The sequence below is a fragment of the Cyprinus carpio genome, chromosome B24, assembly GCF_018340385.1.
Source record: "Cyprinus carpio isolate SPL01 chromosome B24, ASM1834038v1, whole genome shotgun sequence".
In the NCBI taxonomy this organism is placed as follows: Eukaryota; Metazoa; Chordata; class Actinopteri; order Cypriniformes; family Cyprinidae; genus Cyprinus; species Cyprinus carpio.
The window spans coordinates 2397645-2424095 of record NC_056620.1 but is presented as its reverse complement, the minus strand read 5'-3'; the positions used below and the strand labels follow the sequence as shown (position 1 = coordinate 2424095).

Below are 26451 nucleotides of genomic sequence, written 5' to 3'. Positions count from 1 at the left end.
GATGTTAGTTTGTTGCTATGCAGGTACAAGAGTCTTCTAAGTGGTTTCAATGGTTTTCTAGAGTTGCTAAGGTAATTTAAGAGGTTGCTATGGTGTTCTAGGGTTGCTAAGGTGTTTTAAGTGGTCACTATGTGTTCTAGAGTTCCTAAGTTGTTTTAAGTGGTTGCTAGTGTGTTGCTATGCAGCTGTTGGAGTGTTTTAACTGATTGCTATGGTTGCTAAGGTCTTTTAAGTGGATGTTAGTGTGTTGCTATGCAGGTGCAAGAGTGGTTGTGGTTGCAATGGTTTTCTGGAGTTGCTAAGGTAATTTAAGAGGTTGCTATGGTGTTCTAGGGTTGCTAAGGTGTTTTGCTAAGGGTTATGTGTTCTATGAGTTCCTAAGTGTTTAAGTGGTTGCTAGTGTGTTGCTATGCAGCTGTTGGAGTGTTTTAACTGATTGCTATGGTTGCTAAGGTCTTTTAAGTGGATTTTAGTGTATTGCTATGCAGGTGCAAGAGTCTTCTAAGTGGTTTCAATGGTTTTCTAGAGTTGCTAAGGTAATTTAAGAGGTTGCTATGGTGTTCTAGGGTTGCTAAGGTGGTTTTAGTGGTCATTATGTGTTCTAAAGTGGCTAAGTTGTTTTAAGTGGTTGCTAGTGTGTTGCTATGCAGCTGTTGGAGTGTTTTAACTGATTGCTATGGTTGCTAAGGTCTTTTAAGTGGATGTTAGTGTGTTGCTATGCAGGTGCAAGAGTCTTCTAAGTGGTTTCAATGGTTTTCTAGAGTTGCTAAGGTAATTTAAGAGGTTGCTATGGTGTTCTAGGGTTGCTAAGGTGTTTTAAGTGGTCATTATGTGTTCTAAAGTTGCTAAGTTGTTTTAAGTGGTTGCTAGTGTGTTGCTATGCAGCTGTTGGAGTGTTTTAACTGATTGCTATGGTTGCTAAGGTCTTTTAAGTGGATGTTAGTGTGTTGCTATGCAGGTGCAAGAGTCTTCTAAGTGGTTTCAATGGTTTTCTAGAGTTGCTAAGGTAATTTAAGAGGTTGCTATGGTGTTTTCTAGGGTTGCTAAGGTGTTTTAAGTGGTCACTATGTGTTCTAGAGTTGCTAAGTTGTTTTAAGTGGTTGCTAGTGTGTTGCTATGCAGCTGTTGGGGTGTTTTTAACTGATTTCTATGGTTGCTAAGGTCTTTTAAGTGGATTTTAGTGTGTTGCTATGCAGGTGCAAGAGTCTTCTAAGTGGTTTCAATGGTTTTCTAGAGTTGCTAAGGTAATTTAAGAGGTTGCTATGGTGTTCTAGGGTTGCTAAGGTGTTTTAAGTGGTCACTATGTGTTCTAGAGTTGCTAAGTTGTTTTAAGTGGTTGCTAGTGTGATGCTATGCAGCTGTTGGAGTGTTTTAACTGATTACTATGGTTGCTAAGGTCTTTTAAGTGGATGTTAGTGTGTTGCTATACAGGTGCAAGAGTCTTCTAAGTGGTTGCTATGATGTTCTAGAGTTGCTAAGGTGTCTTAAGTTAGTTGTTAGTGCATTGCTATACAGCTTGCTAGGGTGTTTTGAGTGGTTGCTGTGTGGTTGTTCAGGTTTTTTAGGGTTGCTAAGGTCTTCTAAGTATTTGCTAGGGTGTTTTGGGTGGTTGTCAAAAAAAGTTCACCCCCAAGATTCTAAACATTGGATTTCTGTACATTCTGTACATTGGATTCTTTTATATCTGTAGCACAGACAGTGTAGAATATGTTCCATTACATCTGATGTCCACATCCGTTTGTAAAAGCATCATTTAAGAAGTTGAACTGTTCAGAGATGTGTGTTGGGTTTTTTAGAGAAGTGAAAGCTTGTTGGTTGATTACATCCCTCAGGCCTCACCCTGCCTTCGCCTGCGCTGAAGAGTCGCCCAGAGGATGAGTGCACCACAAAGATAAATGAAAAGGCGTTGGTTTGTTTGTGTATGTTGGTGTTCATACGTGTGCTACCACTGGGGTTCGTCAGCTCTGTAGCCTTTGCTTTTGTTTAAGGAGAGAGAGCTTTGCAGGAAGCCAAGAGTGACTTTAAAGCACCTCCCCCATTTTGGTCATGGTATCTTCTCCCAGCAGGCCTTGCTGATGGAGGGGTAAACATGAAGTTCCTCCCAAGGTTGCAGAGGTTGATGGTGAAGTGTGTTTGGGGGATCAATGTGTGTGGATGGCTCTTAAGGGCCCCTTGCATAAGTGCTCTGTAAATTGCAGTTATCTGGTAGCAAGCAGAATTAAAGTGGAATTCAGGCAGAATTTGAAATACTACATTAAGTTTGATTTGCATGGAATGTGTGGCTGTGACCGATGTGAAGGGAATCTGGTTTTACTGCATCAGCTGTTACTGTCCTGATAACGTCTAATTTTTTCCATAGTTTTTGTACGAGTATAGTTTTATTAATAATGGTTACTAGGTTGTTGTTTATGGTCCTATGAAATCTGTTTTAATTTTTTTTAAGTCAGGTTTATATTATTTTTTTTCAAAATCAGTTTTTTTTTTTTCGTTAAAATTTTTCTAGACTCTGTTTTAATGATTAAATTAAATTTTTATTAATCAAAAGCATGTCTAATTAATCGAAATCATGAAACTTACGCAATTTAACAGCAATTTATTAATGTTTATTAAAGTTTAACAAAAGTTACATTTTTAAAGCTCTAGGTTTTACTCTTTTCCCAAATTCAGTTTTATTTATTTATTTTTACCAAATACTGTTTTCCATAATTTCTCTGATTCCATTTTTCTGATAATTTTGAATCATTAAATTATAATAATCAAAATCATCTCTAATGAATTGATTTCATATATATATATATATATATATATATATATATATATATATATATATATATATATATATATATATATATATATATATATATATATACACACACATTAAGTAATATATTTAACTTTTATTTTAATGGGTTGCTGTGAAGACCTTTAAGTTTCTATTTGCATTTAATATGAGATAGTATTACTCAAAAGAAACAGTAAAATGCTTATGAATTGACTCAGAGCAGTTCTAGAGATTGTTCATGAGACATGCAGGATTCATATTTAAATCATTATTTTTGCGCCTTAATATTCACAGACACTAGTCCATATCACGCTTTGATTTAAGTGTACTGACCTACTTTTAACTTATCAATCCAGAATTTGGCAGATTCCGTGACATTCCGCATTAAACCTCTAAATTCTGTTTTTATGACTGAATTCCATGATTCCATCCGTGTTTTCCACATGTGTTCTTGAATCATATGTACAAGTCTTGTTTTCATTCCTGTCAAAAATGATTAACTCTTGGCCTTACTAAAGTCTGGTGAACCAAGTTGAGCTCAGTTTCTATATTCTGGTCTCTAGATATGTCCAAGATGCTGTCCATTGAAGACATGAAACCTGATAGAAATATTTGAGCAGATTTCAGTTCTGAAAAAAGTTTGCTGATAGTTTTGAAGCCTTATGCATGTCCAAGGAAGCTGTCCATGTAGTTGACAAAGAAGCAGCCATCTTGTGCCAAAGCATCACATGGTTAAATGGGGGCCGTGAGGAGTAGGGAGTCACTGCTGCCATGGAGAAAGATCACAACTTCACAGAGGAAAGTCAGTGTGCGTTCTGATTGGCTGCTTTTATTTGCTTTAACTCTTTAGATCTTAGTTACACCACTGAACAGCCACAGGTTTGCAGGGGTGCCCTTGCTCTGACATTGCTTGGAAGAGAGGAAACTTTCTGACACCACAGTGCCCTCTGCCTGTGCTCTGTGGGATCGCGATGGAATGCTTGGATTGGATGGATTGAACCTGTTTATGCATGAAAAAGTTTTATGATCCTTTACAGATTAGCCAGGCTGCTCGTGAAATGTCCGTACTGACATCCTTCATTCAAGGACAGCAAACTTGAGTCTAGTGCAGTTAGAAAAAACATTACTGCCACATTACATTTTAAATTAATTGAAACACATATGCGTGACTCAGATTCAGTCATACCATTACTAAGTACTAGCAATAATCAACTAATAAGTATTTTTCAGAGGATAAGCTGTCATCCTATATGAGGTTACTGTGGTGATGATTTCCATCCAGTCAGAGTTTGCTGACTTGGCAGTGCTGGTTTTCTGTGATTGGTCAGAGGCAAGGTCAGAGTCCAGAGCAGAGAGATATAACAGACTGTCAGGTCCTCACACCAGTGTCCAACATACTGCCTGCTATTAATAAACCACTGACTGCAGAGTGAAAACTGAGACCTGCAAGACCATGGGCTGTCTGACCTTTTTTACACTTGCACATGCATGTACACTTCCAAAGTACTTTTATGAGATAAACTTTTATAGGTCCACGGATATAAACCTCGGTTAGAGCCCTTCCTGGATTCATCCAGCAGACTTGTTTCATTTGAAATGTAAACTTTGATTGTACAAAAAATATAAATCTTTTTGTCCTATAGGTATAGTGTGAGTGATTTTTTCTGAAACAAACTTTTATGTTAGTCTAACATTCATTTTTATTAGGCCTCCAATTCCTACTTGTCTTGACTGGTTTCCTCAAGATCTGTCTGGATAACAGAGGGACTTCTGGCCCTCTCCATGCAACATTACCACTCTCTTTTCCGTTGATCTCTACCCGCCATCTTGGACTCACATATGCACATATAGAGGCTGTGGGATAATTGCATGAGTTTCCAGACCATTAGTACCTTCCCATTACAGTCCTTTCTGTTGGCTCCCAGTGGGATGAACAGGGTTTCCTCTACCCAATTTCTAGAATATTATTCATGGGCTGCTCATCCATCAAATAAATGGGAGGCATCTGTAAATGTCCTCAAGATGCAACTCCTTTTCAAGAAATTCTTCCGTAACCATTAACCTTGTAGTGCCCAGGTGTTTTGCAAAGAACAAAATCATTTGTAATGCTCGCTTGTTTGTAAATGCACAAAATGCAGTTTTAAAGCACACTCTATTGTCCGGTTTTAGACACATGAAGATCCACGAGAAGGACTCTGTCAGCTCCATCCCCAACAGTCCGACTCTGTCTCTTCATAAGCGACGACGTAGCTCTACAGCCAAACGCAAACTAAGCCACGATGAAGACATTGAGAAGACGGAGGAGAAAACCAGCAAAAAGGTAAGTGTAGTTCCACTATCTTACCTAGTGCCCAAATTGGTGCTCTCAAAATTGGGCAACAAATAGCTGACGGTGACGTGTGTGCTGCAGGTCAAAGAGGATAGTGTTGTAGATGAGCAGAGTTTGAACAAAGGACAGGAAGAAGTCTTGACCTGTCCTATCTGCTTCAAGACCCTCACCTGCAGAAACGACTTCGATGCCCACATGGAGACCCATCCTGACACTACACTGAGGTACAAACCCATACATCAGTAGATTCAATTCAGTGAAAAGTGCTTCCAAAAATGCAACACAAACACAAGAGATGAGTTTAATTCAGGACTGACAGACTTAGTAACAAAATACTGTTTAGGGTTTGATAATGGAACAGTTCTGGCCCTTCCTACACTCAGTTTTCCGTTCAGTATATTATAGCTGTCCATTAAGCCCAGACAGGAATGTTGTCCCTTTGTTCGAGGTGCGAGTTGTATTGCAGGGGGACGCCAGTAGCTGGGGCTTTAGGCTGGATCCCTGCAGTTGCTGGGAGATATAGTGGCATGCTTTGTGCTGGAACACTCATAATTTAACACATCCGAATACAGACGAGGCAACTCCTCTTGCTTACAAACTATGAAAAGGGATTTTGTTTCAGTGGGATTCGCCTTTTATATTGTGATGCATGTTAAAACACATTTGGTTGGTTCAGATAGAAATCTTTTATCTTATGGACCTAAAGAATTTGGAACTATGTTTGTTTTGCTGAAAGGTTATTGGCTGAGAATGATCATACCTAAATGACTGTAATCCTGTCGACGTGTCCCCCTCCCACTCCTGAGAGGCCTGAGAGGTTCTTCCCTTCCCCCCCGCATGTGGCCCCCAAGCTTAGGGCAAGGGAGTGGCACGAAAGAGGGGAAAATGGAGGGGGGACGGACCAGAAAAGTTGTGTAGCTGGGGGGATTTAATGAGACACAGGAGGAGACTTCAGGAAGATGCATTCTGCAGGACATCTCTGTAGTAGTGTGTGCATGCATGCATGTGTGTAAGATTGTAGCTGTATCCCAGGAGATGTCAGACTGCAGAATATTCCTCCAAAGTCACCCAACCGAAGGGTACCTCCTCTAGTTAATAGATAGCTGTATAACATGGCTCTGGGAGAAGGAAGTTGGCAGGGCCTGTCTGATTGTGCTTCAGAGCAGCGTTATTGTTGTATGGAAGTACTGCAAATTTAGCACTAATCCTGTGTAATCACAAGAGCTAAGAGTGCTAGTTAATAGGATCTAGACTGCTGTGAATTGGGTTCCACTATGAAGAGTTTTAAAAGCAACAAAATAGCTACACATATACAAAAAGACCCAATAATGCTTTTCAAGATACAGATGTGTTATCTGTCTTACCCAAACAGCCCTTCTAAGTAAGACGAACACTCCCATACATACATGCTATAATAAAATGAACATTTCCAACTCTGAAATCTGATTGGATGAACCATGTTTGAAGCCACTGCAGAATAGCCAATAGAAACAACAGCATCCTGGACAGGGAATGGTTAGTGCTTAGTGTAATTATAGGTAACAGGGCTTGAACTCTTTGTAACAGGCAAGCTAAATTTTGTTTCTCATGGCTTTCTTCTGCAAAACTTACAAATTTTTAAACCATTCTCAAGCATTGGTCCTAAACATATTATCACTTAAAGGCATTATGTGCCTTATGTGCATAGGCAGATGTGCTGGTATGCTATGCCTTACATTGCATTGTATTTGTCTACTGAGATAAAAGCAGCTTACAGTCCCTATGGACACATCGTCACAATGATCAGGGGCAGGGCATGTGACAAGACCAATGCACAGTGTCACAGACATTAGCCAGCTGTCTTATGCAGCACCCTACAAACACAGAAAGAGTGCCTTTGTAGGCAAGGGTGTGGTTATCATTGACTTTCCAGCTCTTAGTTAATTCACTTAGGAAATCCCAGCTCTATTTTCCCTGTGCGGATGTCTCCACAGTGCACTGTAGATTGGATGCTGTATTTATTTAATATTTGCATGTGTAATATGCGGATTGATCCTTGATATCAGCACCTCACATTAGTATTTTTATACTTAGATGTGATATATGCTGCATCTCATTCCGGACACACCGAAGTTTGCTCCGCCACAATGCAGCTACCCATAAGCAGCTACCCACAGACCCCAACGGACAACCCTTTATTCAGAACAACCCATCCATCCCTCTTGGCTTTAATGATCTGGCTTTCATTGACTTTTCGTGCCAGAAGTTCCCGCAAATTGCCCAGGTAACAGCCATGGTCAAATTTTCTGTGCTCTATATGTAAAAGTTTGTTATCTTGTCTGTAATATCTGAGAGTTTTGTTAAGTTTCAGTTTTATTTGAAACCCACAGATTTGGTGTGAAACCAACCTTCGGCGATGCACGGGCAAATTCCATCGTTTTGTATGTGACACATGCGATAAAGCATTTCCTCTCAGCTCGGCTCTGGACTTGCACAAAGCCTCGCATGAGACTTCCAGTGGCACCCAAGAGACAACTTCACCCTTAATTATGAAAGATGAGCCTCCCACTCCTGAGAAAAGTAGCTTCATGGACTCCCTGGGCTTGCAGCATATCTCTCAGGTTAAGCCTGCCCCCTCAGAAGAGGATGTCCAGCAGGCCAAGCTAGATAGCATTCGGGTTATCCACGTGGAGCAGAATCAGTCCTCTGTACCTCAGGAGGATGGCCTAGTTGGAGGGGTTAACCTGTCTCTTGTAGACCCAACGACTCTTCATGGTCTGTCACATCAAGAGGCTATCAAACTGCTGTCCCTTCAGCCCTTCCAGACTGGCTTTCTGGTGCAGCCAGATGGTGGTATGGTAGTGAAGCCAGTTTTTGGTGAATCCAACATGGAACTCGCTGATATACAGCAAATAATCAAAGTAGCTTCCGCTGCCCCTAACCAGATCACGCTCCCACCCTTATCTAAGGCGCCTTGTAGTGCCATGCAGTCGGGCTACAAGCAAATGCCTCCACTCAAGCCAAAGCCCTTGGTGGCTCCCAGAACCAGTATGGTAGCTTCAACTCCACCACCCCTATTGAACACCCAGCAAGCTTCTCTGGGCTGTATCAGCCCTAGCCTCCCACCCCCTGCCAGCCATCCTCTCAAGACAGTTCGGGACCTCTCCCCATCTTCCTCATCCAATTCTGCCAATGACCACGCTTCGGCAGAGAGGATACAAATGGAGGCAGACTGCATGGGAGATGCCCATACCCCAATGGACATGGATGAAAGACATATCAAACAGGAGAACGGCAAGATAGAAGAGACCACTGGAAAGAAAGGAACATCTCAAAAGGGCTCATACCCCTGCCGATTTTGTGACCAGGTCTTTGCATTTTCTGGTGTACTGCAGGCACACATGCGATATCATTTGGGCATACTGCCCCACCAATGCAATATCTGCGACTATGTTGCCCCAGACAAGGCGACGCTGATCCGTCATTTGAGAACACACAGTGGTGAGCGTCCCTATGTTTGCCGGCTCTGTCATTACCCATTTACTGTCAAGGCTAACTGTGAGCGCCACCTTCGCAAAAAGCACATGAAAAGCAATCGCAAGGAGATTGAGAAAAACATTAAGTATGTTACCTCATCCACAGCAGACCTACTGGAGCAGGCTGGAACTAGTGAAACTACCTGCCGCTTCTGCGGGGAGGACCTAAAGACCTTCCGAGCCCTGCAGATACACTTGCGCACACACAATGGCTGCCAGCGAAAGCCATTTGAGTGCAAGCGTTGTGGAGCAGCTTTCCTTGCTAAGCGTAACTGTATCCATCACCTTCTGAAACAACATCCAGAGGTCCAAGAGCAGGATATTGAAGAGCACATAATCACTCTGCTAGCTGCATCAACCCAGAATAGCCCAAATCCATCTCCTCTCAATGGGGTTTCTCCTGGCACTGTTGTTAAAGTTGAGGACCTTAGCTTTTACAACGTAGATATGGATCAACCTCTGGACTTCTCTAACAAAAGCCATGGGAGCAGCAGTGCTGGAAGTATGAGTGGATCTCCTGGGATCAAAATTGAACCTGTCTCTTATGACTCTAGCATGGAACCAATTGACCTCTCTATTCCTAAGAATCCTGTGAAGAAGCTTAAACAAGACATTGAGGCCACACTGCCAAGGGAGGTTAAGAAAGAACAGTCATCCATTAGCATACTTGCACAAGCTCTTCAGACCGAGAAGTCCATTGATGAGAAGTCTCAACCTCTTGGATGCTACCAGGTCCCTGTTGCTTTGTCCTCCCTTACTACTGCAGGAAGGCTCTTGCGTTTAAAACCCCTGCTTCCTAAACCTTCCTCGGCTGCTGTGAAGGAGCTTCCACCACTAGCATCCATTGCTCAGATCATTTCCTCAGTTTCTGGTGCCCCTGACCTTCTTAAACGGGACAACACTAGTAGTCTTCAGGCTGATTCTGACACACATGGCAAGCAAGAATCACCAGATATTTTGACAGAAGAGCTCTCACTAGGGAGCTCAAAGAAGAGGTGTAGGAAAAGGCATACCAACAGCACAGCGAAAGAGAAACCTGTGATGAATGCCACAGACCCAAGTATTGATTTGGAGTCTAGTGGGGAGTTTGCTAGTGTTGAGAGGATGTTGGCAACCACTGATGCCAACAAGTTCAGTGCCTATCTTCAGACCAACACAATTGAGTTGGCAAGAAAAGGTGGGCTGCAGCCAGGTGCTAGTGAGGTGAAAGATGAGAAACACTTGCCAGCCCAGCAGACTGTTCAACCCCAACAGTCCAAAGGAAAGAAGAATGCATACTCAAATTCTGTGCAAAAGATGACTTGCCCCTTTTGTCCCAGAGTTTTCCCTTGGGCCAGCTCACTTCAGCGCCACATGTTAACACACACGGGTGAGTAATGTATGTAAAGTTTTACAGGGTACACATGGTTGATGAACACCTTCTGTTTACATTTACATTTATCCAAAGGGACTTACAAATGATGACAATGGAAGCAATCAAAATCAACAAAAGAGCAATATGCAAGTGCTATAACAATTCTCAATTAGCCTAACGCAATAAACATAGCAAGTTTTTTTATTATATAATGAAAAGAAAACAGATAGAATAGAAAAAGAATAGGGAAAGCTAGTGTTAGAGGCCTTTTTATTTTTGTTAATTGTATAATAAATAAAAGAAAACAAATAGATAAAATACAAAAAGAATGGCGAAGCTAGTGTTAGTGTTTTTTTAAAGAAAACAAGCAGTTAGTAAATGAATGCAAGTCTAAAAGGGGCAATTCTTTTTTTAAGAATATAATTATAATAGAGAGTGCTAGAGTTAGAGGGTCAAGTAAAGATTTGTTTTACCCCTCATAGTATGTGCAATTTATTTTCCTGATTTTATTTTGTATTCTTTTAAAAGGTCAGAAGCCATATCCTTGTCCTCAGTGTGATGCCTTCTTCTCGACCAAGTCCAACTGTGAGCGACATCTTTTACGCAAGCATGGTGTTTCCAACAGAGTGCTTCGACGCAATGGTGCAATACCCAAGCCTAAGGAAGCAGATGAAGGCTCACCAGAGAGTGCAGGTATCAAAAATAATATATAATAGAAACTTTGAATTGCTTAAAGGGTTAGTTCACCCAAAAATGAAAACTAGCTTATAAATTACTCACCCTCAAGTCATCCTAGGTGTATATGACTTTCTTTCAGACGAATCCAGTCAGTTACATTAAAAATTGTCCTTTATCTTTCAAGCTGTTTAATGCCACTCAACGGGTGTTGCAGTTCATCAGTCAAAAAGAAGTGAAATAAAAAGCGCCCATCCATAACCTAAGTCTCTCACAATGTTCCGGTGGGTGAACAAAGGCCTCCTGTAGTGAATCGATGCGTTTTTGTAACAAAAATATCCATATTCAAAACATAATAATCGCTTTAATGTAGCTTGTGGCAGTTGTACACGGAAGCAGTTCCGGGCTGATGATGTGTAAGGTCAGCGTTGCACATGCTCCGGTGAGTCTTGTGGAAACTGACGTTTGTTTACAGGATCAAAAGAAGCAAAGTTTCCTTACTTTAGCAAAGGAAAACCAGTCTCCTCTTGGCTTATATCAAAATCCTCCAACATTCTTCTTTACAAATCATCATTTTATACTTCTAATTAGTGACCGTTGTTTTGTTTTGATCTCTCCCCTGCGCTTCAGTGTTTGTCACTTCTGAGCGGCACATGTGCAAAGCCGACCTCATACGTCATCCACCCGGAACTGCTTTAGTGTACAACAGTGAGCGCAAGCTACATGAAATTATTACATTTTAAATATGGTTATTTTTCTTACAAAAACGCATCGAGTCGCTACAGGAGGACTTTGTTCACCCCCCGGAGCTGTGTGAGACACTTCTTATTAAGGATGGGTGCTTTTTATTTCACTTCTTTTGGACTGATGCATGCAACACCCGCTGAGTGCCTTGAAACAGCTTGAAAGATCAAAGACAATTTTTAATGTAACTCCAACTGGATTCTTCTGAAAGAAGAAAGTCATATACACCTAGGATGACTTGAAGGTGAGTAACTTATGGGCTATATTCATTTTTGGGTGAACTAATCCTTTAAGTACTTTAGACTAAATATTTATTTATCTGTTGATAGAGTTTAAAACTGCATGTTATTACCTAAAATGTAATGGGTCAATGTATATTTCAGAGAGCACATCTGAGACAGAGCTTCTTATGAGTGAGGCAATGGATCTCACAAGCTCAGACCCTGAGAAGCCTGTAGCATCAGATGCTGAGAAACCTTCACCAGCTAAGCCGACAGAGGCAGCCATGGTTGAGCCTCTTCCTCACAAAGAAGAGGAGGACCCAGCAGCTCTCGAGTCTTCGAAGCACAATGACCCAGAAAAAGAGGATGGCGATTCCCATAGCAATAAGACCCTCGACTTGACCTTTGTTTCCAAGCCAAAGGATTTCAAGATCAATGAGAAAGACCAGCCGCAGTCCTCCCCTGCAGCAGATAGCGACATGTCTGACAAAGCAACACCTCAAGAGGAGTCCAAATTGACCTGCAAGAGTTGCAAGAAGAGCTTCCGCTATGCTGCTACCTTGACCAGACATGAGAAAGTTCACCAGCTGGATGTAGCATCAGACTCCACTAATGGACCTGAACAAAGCCTCATGAAATCAGATGATCCAATTGTACCGTGTGAAAATAAAAAAGAGGTTACAGAAGAAGAGGTGGAGAGTGTAAGGAAGGGCACAGCAGAGAACGAGGGAACGGGAAGTGTGGTGGAGAGTGGGTCCGAGGAGGATAAAGAGGAGAGGAGTGATGAAGAGGAAGCTGCAACTGAACCAAAGAGTGCTGAGGGAGAGACTGAAGAACCTGGCAGCAAGCCGGACAAGAGGAAAAAGGTGTGCAGTATATGCAACAAACGTTTCTGGAGCCTTCAGGACCTCACCAGACACATGCGCTCTCACACAGGTAATGACCATGCTAAAAACATACTCGATTGGTAAATTAATCATCAAAACATAGAGCTCTTCTTTCTTATTAAAAGCTGATTTTTTTTTTTTGTGACTTCTTCTAGGTGAGAGGCCTTACAAGTGCCAGACATGTGAGCGCACTTTCACTCTCAAGCACAGTTTGGTCCGACATCAGCGAATCCACCAGAAACACCGTGGAGTGGATAGCGATGGTTCGACTTGTGGGGTCCCAGGTGGACCAGACGAGGACGGCTTCAGCGGGCATTCGGCGAGCGAAGGAGAGTGCACACCCACCAGCACCAATCCACCCTCTGAGAACGAAAGCGAATTAACAGACACTGTGAAGGGGGAGCAAACCTCACAGGAGAAAGAAGAGGATTGTGGACCCTCTGCGGAAACTGAAGAGTTTAAACTAACCTCCAAGACAGGACCTGCATCAGCAACAGAGACACCCAAAGAAACTCCAGCACTGGATTCACCCACCGCATCCGACTTAGAGCCGTCGGAGGGATTCATCCAAGGTTTACTGGAGATCCACACCAAGCCCACTACTGAGCAAATTTTGCCCACCCCCGAGCCGCCACTGCTTGGCGTGGAGTGAAGAGCGACTCTTTTCTTAGTTTATCTTATCTTGTGGTGAAATGTGCTGCAACATGAAGCAGTGCCATATAAAAAAAGTACATTGCAATGAGAAAAAAGAAGCAATGACTCTTTCCAAGTGCCTTTCTACTTTTTTTGCTATATCTTTATCAGCATTTATCATGATCGAAAGTTGATTTTTATAGTATTTTACAATGATCATTACAATTATTTTGTGTAATGTGTAATCCTGAGAATACTACTTTAAGCAATATATGAACAAATTTGCATATCGTATTGTACAGTTCAGAGACCGCGAAATCCGTCTTATGAAAAGCAAGTTTATACCCCTATCCAGCGACGGCTGTGATTAGCAAGAGAACATGTTTCTACTGAGAAGCTTGCACCCAAGTGCATAACTGGAATACGCAAAGACGACTTTCTTCATTGCTGTTTGTCCTCTTTAATTTGCCGGTTTCCCATTTTGTGTAATTCCTTTAATGACAGAGGCTTACAGAGTAATTGTTTTATAACAGAGCTCTGTTATTCTGGGTGCTGCGTCGTGTAAAGATGTTTTGGGGAACAGCCAAGCAAAAACAAATCTGAGGATCATCCTCGGAAAGATGCTCAGCAGCTGTCGCGTGAAGTATATGGGCAATGTTTGCCCAAAACAGGTGATGAATGTCCAGCTGTGCTGATTGTGTCAATGTCCTTAGTTAGCATTAGTGTTCCATTTTTTGACACAAAAGGATGGTTTTTAATGAGGGAAGGCAATGTTTTTAGATTTAAGGGCTCTTGAATTATGTCCCTGTCTCAGCTCCTTAAGAATACAAAAATAAAAAAGCAAACACAATGAGGAATTACAGGAAGCCCATGAGTTGTGAATCTGATGTACTTGACGAAATGTGTACCTGTGTCCAGGGTTACCGTCTTCCAAAAGCATCGCTTTTTAAGCCTTACTCTTTCGTCTGAGCATTTAGGCAGGTGTCTCACTTTCTGCCGGGCTCACGAACTAGATTTCACGGTGTACTTGAACCCTGTCGCCCTGCTGCCTCCTGTCAGGATGTTGTCCTGTAGCGCTCCTCAACCAGGAGGACCCCATGTCAATCACACGTTCTTTTGTAGTGTTGGATCTCTTCGACCTCTCAGTTTTATGAACTCGTGTTGTAAAGAAACCTCAGACACAAACAAAGCAAACCTCAAAGGGCATGGAGACTGTATGAAATTGTGTGGACTGGTAAGCATCTTCGATTATAGGTCTCCCGATTTCCTGGAGCAGCCGTTTACCCAAACGCATGCCTGTCGATCAGCACGCGCCGAAGTGCGATGACCGGATGCGAAAAGAAAGCAACAAGGAAAAGGAATATCGAACCAGTAGTGGGGATGGGGAGAGAGTTTGCCCCTGATTGGATATCAGGTTATGCGCGCCCCCTAGTGGTGAAGATCTAACATCTCTGCTCAGGCACGAGACTTGTATTATTGGATGAACTTGAATGCAATTGCAATCGCTTTCTCTATCTGTGTATTCCGGGACTTCTGCTTCTCCCGATGCCTTTTCCTGGGTTCATGTGAGTGTGTTTTGTGTTGGTTGTGTGCAGAAGTGATTGGTTTCCTGGTAAGAATACTCACAGACTGTTTTAATGTATTTATTATGACCCAGTGCGGGTGAAGAAGTAAATGTGGAGAAGCCATGTATTAACACAATTATGCTGCATAAAAATGATTCAAATTCGATACTTAGCATCCCAGCTTTGATCTGGGTCCTTGATGATGATGATAATAATCACTTTTGATCTGAAAGCTTTATGTAGATCTTTGTATGCATTTTTTTTTTTAGAATGTGTGGTCTGTTTCTGTTATCTTTATATTATTATTATTATTATGATTATTTCAGTTTGACAGAGAGATAAAGTTGTTTTCATTGATATATTCTTTTGTGTATAAAACTGTGAAATTTACTGTTATTCTGCTATGGGTGAATCTGTAGGGTAGTTTTGCATGATAACCTTTTATGTTGTTCAGTTATGATTATAGTTTTTTGTTTCGCCCCACCTGCACCCCCGCTCTGTCTCACTCTCAGGGTTCATACAAAAGGCTTTCTCAAATCGTCATTTTTCTTGCAACAAAAAATTCTCTTCTCATATGATTTCTGAATATATTGAATCGTCAATCACTACTTTTTTTAGCACTTGACTGTGAATTCAGATGAACAGGGTGGAGTTATCAAATCCACATTCCACTCATGGGTTTTCTGCAAGATATGTTCTCAGTTTTCCCTGTTTTTTATTTTAATCCTCCCTGTCTCTTTGGAAAAATGCAGAGGAATGGAGACCTGTCACTGTTTGACGTGCTGACTGATGTAAAAGGGAGCTTTGTGTCGCTGCTACATCCCCAAAAATAATTCTACTGGACTTGAATGGAACCAGAATCACCGGAACATTTTTGGTACACTACTCTTGTTCTTCGAATGAGTGCTTCAGAATCAGAAATGTAAGCTGTTCTGTATCAAAACTATTCAAGCAATAAAGATATATTAAAGGAAAGGTGTGGCAGGATTTTTTTTCTTCTTTTCTCCCAAAGACAGTCTGCCACTTTTATGCATACATTTGTGTTTTGCAGTCTGCAATTATAATGGGCTTGATAATGTGTTTGACAAACAATGAAGGTATATACATTTAAAAAAAAAATAGGGAAAATGTTAACCATTTACATCGGTTATGAGATGACGTATACAAGAAAATAAAAGATTCCAAAAACTTTGGCGGTTGCAGTAACACAACATAATATTAGTGAAATGAGTCGGTGTACGTATATTTGCATGGCTTCTAGGCAGATCCAGGATCTGCAGACTTTACATTTTCAACACTGACTTTGGGAATTTTTTTTTTAATGGATTCAAAACCGTAAAATGTATTAAATGCAGCTGTGAGTTTAACTGATGAAAATGTAAAGGGCAGGGAATGTGTATGACGACAAGCACACAGATTGAAGGTGGGCGTGTTTGCAACAATTATACAGGAGCGTGACAGAGTTTTCCTACTATATCTGGGTTATTCAATTCTCCTCCAATGCAAACACTCCAGAAGAAGCCACTCAAGGTCTTCAGGATTACAGGCATGTGAGTTTGATCAGCTTTGGAACTGAAGTCTGCAATAAAATCCACAGTACACTCCAAAAGGCCAACAATTCACTAAAAATGTTTTTTTATACTAAAAAAAAAATTTTTATTGGTCTTATGAAGTATTCTAATTTGTTGAGATTGATGGGTTTTTGTGAGCCAAAATCATCACAATTAAAAGAACCAAAGACTTAAACTTCTTCAGTCTGTGTGCATTGAATTTAATGCACAAATTTCACAGTTTGAGTTGAATTACTGAAATTAACTTTTCCACGACATTCTAATTTATTGAGATGCACCTGTAGGTCATGTTTGAGGCATCCAGAAAGTTCTTCAGATTGGATAGGTCTGATCAGGAGCACTAATAGCGAATGTTTTCCTAAAAAAGGAAGATGTTACGTGGTTCCCTGCTCAACTAAACCCCACAGTCCTTGTTGTGATGTGGATACTTGTTGATCACAGTTTTTTGTCTCAATACCATTTTTCCAATTAGAGAGGCTGGAGTCTTCATGGATGGAGACCAGCTTCTGGAGTTAGTGTAGAATGTGATTCGACTTCTTAAAAATGGTTTTTGTCATCAGTAATCTAGCTGATGCTGCAGGTTCTTTAATGCGCTCTGAAGTTTGGCAGATTGTTGGTGAGAAATCCTAGTTTCCATCCACATTCATTTTTCATCTTTAAAAGTCAGAGATGATAATGGACTGGAAGGAGCTGAAGAGACTGTAACAGCCTTCACGTCATACATTATAGCAAAGCAATTTTCTTCAGATTTCACTTGACATTCTGCAAAAACATACCAGTGCAGTTATATTGCAAGAAGCAGTAATTATACCTGTTCTTTGCATATCACAAAACCAGACAAATTTATCAAATTATTTTAAAAATAGTGAATATTATAGCAAAATACAACATAAAAGTAAAAAAAAAAAAAAAAAGTCACTGATATTGGTTAAGCGTCAACCCTGTTACCATACTATAACATTATTTTAAAAATCTGCAAAACTACTTCATCCTTTCAGGAAGTGAACTCTCCAAAGACAAATATTCTTCATCATTATTAAAAAGTCAACCCTGTTACCAGGATTTTGTATTGTGCACAAATTATTTTTGGAAAAATGGATATTTGCAAGTGCATGATGTAGCATTTATTTCCAAAGCACAAAGACAAACTTCATTGAAATGAAGTGTCTGATCATACAGAGTAGCGTCAGTCCTGTTTATATACAAAGAAAAGACTATTCTTGTACGCAACAAATACAACAATAGGATGTTTATATGAAAACATAAATGAACCGACGCCAACAGTGACCTTCACAACTTCCTTTGATACGGGTAAATCTTTGCCCTCTGTAAAACATTAAATGAAACCGACGCCAACAGTGGCCACCTTTGCCTTTCTTAACCCTCTGTAAAACATTCATTTTTAATTAGACAGAAAACAGGAAGTCGTATGGATTGAACTTTAATATCTTGATGACTGAAGCTTTCACAACACTACCACCAAAGAAATAGTTCGCCCCCCCCGTACGAAATCATAGCTGCTCACGCGATACATTAGAAAGTAAAGACTAACCAACCCCCTACCGCACTCGGAGCATTTGTGCGCTCGCTCTCCTTCGTGAACATACTGCACGTGTTTTCTGAGGCCAGCTGCTTGAGTAAATGTCTTCAAACACAAACTGTATGTATGCGAGACCCCTGAAATGAATAAATATAGTATAAAATATTGAGCATGTGATGCATAATGGCCTGTGTCTGTGATTACAGTTTATATATTCGTTTGCAATGGGTCCAAAATTAACACTTACAAAGCCACAAATCTGAAAAAAACAAGAAAAAAAAAAACTGATTTTGCCAAACAGGTAATCTGGACAGTTAATAAAAAATAAATAACAACAAATATCCAAATTAAAATATAATAACTAAAGTAAATAAAATTTTTTATATTAATAAAATCAAAAAGAAACCAATTGTCTACTAAAGAAAGTGGTTACTTCAATCCAAAATTTACTGTCAGGCATTCATTCGATTTTTTTTGTGGCTTCAACTTGACAGAAAAAAAATATAATTAATAAATTTATTTATTTTAACATAATATATAATACATACATTTCTTGGTAAGTAATAAATATTTATAGAATTTATGCTTTATTTCAAAGCATTTAAAAATGTGTAAACAATGCTCTTTCGTGGCATGCATGCTTCATAAACCTAGCCATCTCATAATTTCTTACCTGAATGAAATCTCACATCAAACACTTAACACTGGAGAGGGTTCTTGCTCCTGAGAGCAAATCAAAGAACACTCTACAGTGTTAATCCTCTGGAGGGCTATCGGGTTTCTCCTCCAGCGAAAACTCAGGCCACACTGAGAGCACTTGTAAGGTCTCTGTCCTGTGTGAATCCGCTGGGGAATTTTTAACATACAAAGCTGACCGAATCTCTTTCCACAACGAGTGCATTCAAATGGCTTCTCCTGCACATCAACTTTTGGAGCACCTGTTGGTTTCTCCATTCCACTTTGCCTCTTGGTTGAAGCTTCTGGAAATCAAAGAGAAAAAAAATCTGTAAAATGACATTTTTAAAAAACAAAAAAAACATAAAAAGAAAAAAAAAATAAATTTTTAATTTTTAAATTATCAGGATGGCCATTTCAAACGTACTTCGATGAATCGCATGTGAGCTCACACCAAAACCTCTACAACCAAAACACTTCAATCATGTGAATTTCCACATGTTTCTTCAAGTCTCCTGGGGTATAAAAGCTCCTCTCCGTGGGGTATAAAAATAGCTCCTATCTGCACACAAAAGCACAGGAATGACCTCTCGGTCTCGACCTAAAACCGTGTGTGTTTTAATATGCCCAACCGAGACACGATCTTGCTGACGCAAAGCTTTATGACATTTAACAGCCTAATACGGCAGTCGACCAAACTTACTTTTTACTTTCCTCCTGCAAACTTCCTCTTTTTCAACTATGTTGACTCTGTTAAAAAACAAGAAATCCTATGAACAAACCATTATCAATATAACATCTTATGACAATTGAGAACAGGTCTTAGCGCATCAACCCTGGGATACTCAGCATCACTCACCCCTGTCATAATTTCCTTACATGGAATGAAACAATCTTGATGTTTTCCGACTTGCTCAGAGATGAAATGCTTAATCAACACACTGAACACGAGAGAGGTTTGTCTTGCTCTGGAGGGCTTATCGGGTTTCTCCTCCAGGAAAACAATCAGGCCACAACTGAGAGAACTTTTGTAAGGTCTCTCTGTCATGTGTGATCGGCTCTGGGGATTGAATTAACATGACAAAGCTGAACCGAATCTCTTTCCACAAACGAGTGCAATTCAACTGTAGTTCCCTGCACATCAACTTTTGGACGCCACCTGTTGCTTTCTCCATTCCACTTAGCCTCTTCGTTGAAGCTTTTGGAAATCAAAGCGACAAAAAATTTGTAAAATGACATTTTTAATCATTAAAAACACCAGAAATATAGAAAGAAATAAAGTTTGGATGGTTAATTTTCAATGCATGGCCAAGCATCAAAGTCTCTTCGATGAATCGCATGATAGCTCGGAGGACAATACATGGGACCCAAACGGCTTTGACAGCATACAGGGGCAAGTTTAGTTGTGTGATTCCAACCATGTTCTTCAAAGTCTCCTAGGGGTATAATAAAAGCTCATATTTGCACACAAAAGCACAGGAATGACACTTTCTACCGTGTGTGTAAATATGCACAACCAGAACCATTTCTGACGAGGAAAGCCTTTGGCTGTAACAAGGTTCTTGGCGCTCCGACCAAACTTCCTCCCGCAAACTTCCTCTTTGTCAACATGTTGATCTGTTAAAATAACAAAGAAGAATCCATATGAACAAAACCATTATCAAATAAAAGTTCAATTGAGAACAGGTTATGCATCAACCCTGTTACCATCATCACTCACCCCCCCCACAAACAATTCTCTAACAAACACAACTAAAAAAAATACAAATCCTCTCAATAAATTTAACTAAAAAAATACAATTATACTTAAACAAATTATGGAATTAAATAATATATTATAGTATAGAAATATCAGCATTAAATCGGCAGTAAATTAGTAGAAAAGTCAACACGAAAGATTAGATTAAATCAGAAATATCGGCAGCATAAATCGGCTAAATCTATTAGTGACAAGATAAGAAATAGGACATGGCTATCATCCTATTTGTATTCCCACTCACCCAGTTACAAATACAGTAGTAGTGGGTTTTTTTTTTTTTTTTTATAAAACTACTTTATACTTTCAGGAAGTGAAAAAGTAAATTAAAATAAAACCTCCATGGGCATTTATATAATAAATTTAAATGTATAAATGATTATATACATTTTATATATGTGTCCCTGCAGCACAAAAGCAGTCTTAAGTCTCTGGGGTATATTTGTAGCAATAGACAACAATACATTGTATGAGTCAGAATTATAGATTTTTCTTTTATGCCAAAAAAACATTAAGATATTAAATAAAGATCATGTTCCATGAAGATATTTTGTGTACATTTCCTACTGTAAATATATTAAAACTTAATTTTTGATTAGTAATATGTATTGTTAAGAACTTCATTTGAACAACTTTAAAGATGATTTTCTCAATATTTAGATTTTTTTGCTCCCTCAGATTCCAGATTTTCAAATAGTTGTATCTCAGACAAATATTGTCCTCCTAACAAACCATACATCAATGGAGAGATTATTTATTCAGCTTCAGATGATGTATACATCTAAATTTGAGAAATTGACCCGTATGACTGGTTTTGTGGTCCAGGGTCACATATAAATATTTCTAAAAATCCTTATCGCAGACGACTGGAAAAGTCAAGGGGTCTTTGAATATTGTTGTGCCTTGGAGTCCAAAAGTTTGGGAAACACTGTGAGGTCCTTAAAAATTAGTTAAAAGAAAAATCTTAAAACTATTGAAAATATGACTAATGCTAATAATAATATTCATAAATTTATTTTATTCTACTAACAAATAATAAGAAACATGATAGAAAGTATTTTATAGATATTTTTTACAGAATAAATGCCTTTACATTTCAGGAAGGGGGTCCCATCATTTTTTGGGGCCCGAGGCTTTAAAAGGTTTGAAAACCTCTGATTTTGGTAACTTCTGAATAGTAGATGGCGCAATAAAATAACCTCAGAGGGGTCAAATTTAGCGAGCTGTTTGACATCCATTTTTTGGGAGCTCTACTGTTTCTCCTCAGCTTTATTTAAAAACTTAAATGTGCTGATCTCACCTGGATGAGCGACACGTTGATGCTTTATCAGCGAGAAGGAGAGAGAAAACCTCCATCACCTCCTCCTCTTAACTTTGGGGAAGGTTTTCATTAGGTGCATCGCTCTAAACATTATCTATAAGTTCACTAATGTCCTTAAATGTGTCGGTTTGTAAGTGCTTGTGCAGATCTTCAGAGCACACAGAAGTGCAAGGCCTCTCCTCGTCATGAGCATCCAAATTATTAAGGTCCTCTGTTTCAGAGAGGGTCTGTTCAGGAGATGTGAGACCGGATAGACGTGCCACGCTGTTGATGCAGTCGGGGCAGCGGTGGGAAATCTCTCCTGTGTGTGTTAGCTCATGTTCCTCCAGCTGACATGCAAAATCTTTCCCACATTCGACACAAATTAAGCACTTACACTCCGTACTGACATCCTGACCTGCAAAAAGAGAGGATACTTAGTTTCAGTTTGTGTCTTCATCAGAACAGATTTGGAGAAATGTGTCATTGCATCAGTGTCTCAGAAATGGATGCTCTGCAGTGAATGGGTGCCGTCAGAATGAGAGTCCAAACAGCTTATCAAAACACCACAATAATCCACAAGTAATCCAGTCCATCAGTTAACCTCTTGTTCAGCGAGCTGCATGTTAGTAAGAAACAAATCCATAACTTTAAACCATGCAAAAACACAACCCCGTACTCTATAATAACACTTCCTCCATTGAAAAAGTGCATCTCCTGTTGTCTCTCACATCAAAATCCAGCCACAGATTTGTTTAGAGCTGTTTTGGCTTGTAAATGGTGCTTGATCTGTGCAGATTTTTCTCCTGAAGATGAAATTTCACTGGAGAAAACAATATTATGGATTATGGACTCATATTTTAGCAAAAAGCAAGTTTGAAGTTAAGAATGTCTTAATGATGGATTCATTACAAACATGCTTTTCGCTTCACAAGACGTTAATTAATGGACATGTGTTTCATGTATTATTAACTTATATATATTTATACTATGTATATTATACAGATTATTGTGATGTTTTTATCAGCTGTTTGGACTCTCATTCTGACGGCACCCATTCACTGCAGAGCATCCATTGCTGAGACACTGATGCAGTGCTACATTTCTCTCTCAACAAATCTGTTCCGATAAAGAATCAAACTCATCTACAGTAAATATACTTTTAGAAAATCTTCATTTTTATGTGAACGCTTCTTTAAGCACTGATTTCTGTGTTTATGTCTGGATTATGAAATGGACATCAATTGTAACAAATCTTTATCATGTGCTCTTTGCATGGAACTGCAAAATACTTGTTCAAAGAGATGGCAATACTAACAAACACTCTATATCTATTTGAAATGATTATATAATTATATTTCATTTTATTATATTATGCATGTCTTCACGTCTATATGATAGGAGGCTGAACTCACCTCCTTCAGTTGCATTTTGATGTAGTCCCATGTCAACACACAGTAAAGGAGCATCAGCTGTTGCTCGTGCAGATGCGGGAGAAAACTAAACATCAGTTGCGCCACAACACTGAGACACAGATGCACAGCTCATGCAGAAGAAGCCTCACCTTTCCTGTGTCTCAGCATCATCAACCTCATGCACTTCCACGCAAACTCACAACCCGGAAATGACTGGAGGTTATGGACTTTTCAAAATAAAAGTCAGTCGAGGAATTAAAAAAAAAATAAATAAATAAAAAAGACCAAATATTTCTTATAATAGTTTTTGTATGTAATCTTACCACAGACATACCACAGGTCTTTAAAAAAAGTTTAGATCTAAATGCCATTACATATTATCACAAATAAATCAAACAAGAAGCATTTATTTAAAATTACGATAATTTCCAAGCAAATATTTTAGAATTCGATAGTTATACGTTTGAAATGATGATAAAGTATTGTTTATGTGACTGACCATGTATATGGTTACACTATAATTCTAAAAAGTCATTTTTAAAAGTTGCCTCAGAAAGACGAAGTTATTTATTGTTAAAAATATCTAGAATTGTTTGTTTTCTGATGGTTGATATATTTTGTGTGCGCGCCAAATAAGTTTTGAGGATGCAATACTTTCTTTCTGAGAAAATTAAAGGGTATTGCTAAAACAATTTATTATGGGATGTTGACTGTGTTTTGGTGTGCTGACGTTCTTAAGACCTTGATATAAACAAATATCAGTAATTCAATTGGAGATGGCTACTTTAGGTTAGTTGTCATATTTGAGGGGATGTTGATCCAGTTGCTTCCTTGTCCTGTTCATAAACACTGGCCTGACATCACACTGTCTTTGTCAGCTTTCTAATCGTAACATGGTAATAATAACACATACACTAATCAGCTACAACATTAAACCTGTCTGTAAAATCATGTTGGTCCTTCTTGTGCTGGAAAAACAGCTGTGATGCATCAAGGCATGGACTCCACTAGACCAAGACATCAGAAGCAGATCCTTTAAGTCCTGCAGTGCACCGTATTAATGAAGGAATTTGTGTTTTACATGTATCATTTAATTAATGTCCTGGCAGAAAATTACCACTACAATTTTTTGTACCCTCAAAGAGACAACTTTGTACCTTTTTACCCCTAAAGAGCTCATAATAGTACCATCCAAAGCATTAATGTTTGCCTACAAAACCAGCACTGGCTCTGCACCCCTTTACCTTAATTCATTAATTCAGACTTATGTTCCTCTAGAAGCTTGCATTCTGCAAGTGAACGATGCTTTATTATTCATCCGAAAGAGACACAAAATCACAGACTTTTACATTAACTGTTCCCAACTCAATCCAAGCAGCTGAGTCCTTGGCCATCTTCAAGAAACAGCTAAAACACATCTATTCTTGACCCTCTAAAGCACTCTCTGTTCTATTTCTATTCTTTTTTTATTTAAAAAATAGAGCCTCTTACACAGTATTCTCTAGTCTATGCATCCTGCTGCCACTTTGAGTTTTTTGACAAAACTTACTTTTCAAAGTCGTCTGAGGCCATTTGCATGATTTACACAAAATAAGGCATACACTATCTTTATACACTTTTGACAGAAAGTTATAAAAATAATTTTAATTCATTAAATCATTTAACATTACTTACTTGGTCCGTTATGATTAACTACTAATGATATTACTGTTGGAAAAAACAGCATATGATGGTTAGGTATGTTTTGACGCTGGGATGCTGGTTTATGCTGGTCCTTGTGCTGGTTTATGCTGGTCCTTTGCTGGTTTATGCTGGTCCTTGTGCTGGTTTATGCTGGTCCTTTGCTGGTTTACGCTGGTCCTTGTGCTGGTTTACGCTGGTCCTTGTGCCGGTTTATGCTGGTCCTTGTGTTGGTTTACGCTGGTCCTTGTGTTGGTTTATGCTGGTCCTTTGCTCATTTATGCTGGTCCTTGTGCTGGTTTATGCTGGTCCTTTGCTGGTTTACGCTGGTCCTTGTGCTGGTTTACGCTGGTCCTTGTGCCGGTTTATGCTGGTCCTTGTGCTTGTTTACGCTGGTCCTTTGCTCATTTACGCTGGTCCTTGTGCTGGTTTACGCTGGTCCTTGTGCCGGTTTATGCTGGTCCTTGTGTTGGTTTATGCTGGTCCTTTGCTGGTTTACGCTGGTCCTTTGCTCGTTTATGCTGGTCCTTTGCTCGTTTATGCTGGTCCTTTGCTCGTTTATGCTGGTCCTTTGCTCGTTTACGCTGGTCCTTGTGCTGGTTTACGCTGGTCCTTGTGCCGGTTTATGCTGGTCCTTTGCTCATTTATGCTGGTCCTTGTGCTGGTTTATGCTGGTCCTTGTGCCGGTTTATGCTGGTCCTTGTGTTGGTTTATGCTGGTCCTTTGCTCATTTATGCTGGTCCTTTGCTCGTTTATGCTGGTCCTTTGCTCGTTTATGCTGGTCCTTGTGCTGGTTTATGCTGGTCCATGTGCTGGTTTATGCTGGTCCTTGTGCTGGTTTATGCTGGTCCTTGTGAGGGTTTATGCTGGTCCTTGTGCTGGTTTATGCTGGTCCTTGTGAGGGTTTATGCTGGTCCCTGTGCTGGTTTACGCTGGTCCTTGTGCTGGTTTATGCTGGTCCTTGTGCTGGTTTATGCTGGTCCTTGTCCTGGTTTATGCTGGTCCTTTGCTTGTTTATGCTGGTCCTTGTGCCGGTTTATGCTGGTCCTTGTCCTGGTTTAAGCTGGTCCTTTGCTCGTTTATGCTGGTCTTTTGCTTGTTTATGCTGGTCCTTGTGTTGGTTTATGCTGGTCCTTGTGCTGGTTTAAAATATAAACCAGCAAAAGGACCAGCATAAACCAGTATACACCAGCATCCCAGCATCAAAACATACCTAACCAGCATATGCTGTTTTTTTTCAGCAGGGTGTACTTCTACAGCACACCTGCTCATGTAAACAATGCGGTTTGTAGCAATAAAAGACACAATTTGCCATTGGAATGTCAATATATTTCATGAATAATATTAGAATTGCTGAATTAGGTGTTTGTCTGTCGGTGCCAATAACCTCGTGGGCAGTGTGTCACCAGTATACAGCGCCATTGTGCTTCAGGCATCCTTCAGTTCAAATCCCGGCTCACAGACACCTCCCCATACCACACCCCCCCCCCCCCCCCTCAACCCAACTCCCTTCTAAAAACTACTGTCCTGTCCTAATAAAAGGCAATAAATGCCAAAAAAATCAGTCTTAAATGACATATGAGTAGTGCACCAATCATTTAGGCATTTAGCAGACACTTTTATCCAAAGCAACATACAAATGAGGACAATAGAAGCAATCAAACCAAAGAGCAATGATATGTAACTGCCGTGTCAAGTCCCTGTTAGCAAGGCTTTTTATAATAAATAAAAAGAATACAAATTAGATAGAAAAAGAAATAGAGCTATCGAGGGTCACAAGCAGATATGTCTTGGTAGGGTTGAGTAGAA

The 26451-nt window shown here is 39.7% G+C and overlaps 1 protein-coding gene and 1 long non-coding RNA gene across 5 annotated transcripts in view; one reads left to right on the top strand and one right to left on the bottom strand.

Moving 5' to 3' along the window:
• The window catches only part of rreb1a (ras responsive element binding protein 1a), a 51533-nt gene extending 35853 nt beyond the window's left edge, over positions 1–15680 (top strand). For all 4 annotated transcript variants that reach the window (XM_042752072.1, XM_042752073.1, XM_042752075.1 and 1 more), the window contains 7 exons: positions 4952–5102; positions 5193–5335; positions 7185–7374; positions 7481–9995; positions 10509–10673; positions 11783–12556; positions 12663–15680. In XM_042752072.1, the coding sequence (XP_042608006.1) occupies positions 4952–5102; positions 5193–5335; positions 7185–7374; positions 7481–9995; positions 10509–10673; positions 11783–12556; positions 12663–13159 (4435 nt within the window). In that variant the 3' untranslated portion in view covers positions 13160–15680. The remainder of the gene's footprint in view (positions 1–4951; positions 5103–5192; positions 5336–7184; positions 7375–7480; positions 9996–10508; positions 10674–11782; positions 12557–12662) is intronic.
• A 4362-nt stretch (positions 15681–20042) lies between these two features.
• Positions 20043–23172, bottom strand: LOC109049116. Its single transcript, XR_006158441.1, has 3 exons — positions 22963–23172; positions 21548–21965; positions 20043–20108 (listed from the first exon to the last, which is right to left on the bottom strand). It is a non-coding gene; the product is annotated as an uncharacterized LOC109049116 (long non-coding RNA).
• Positions 23173–26451: the final 3279 nt, after the last annotated feature.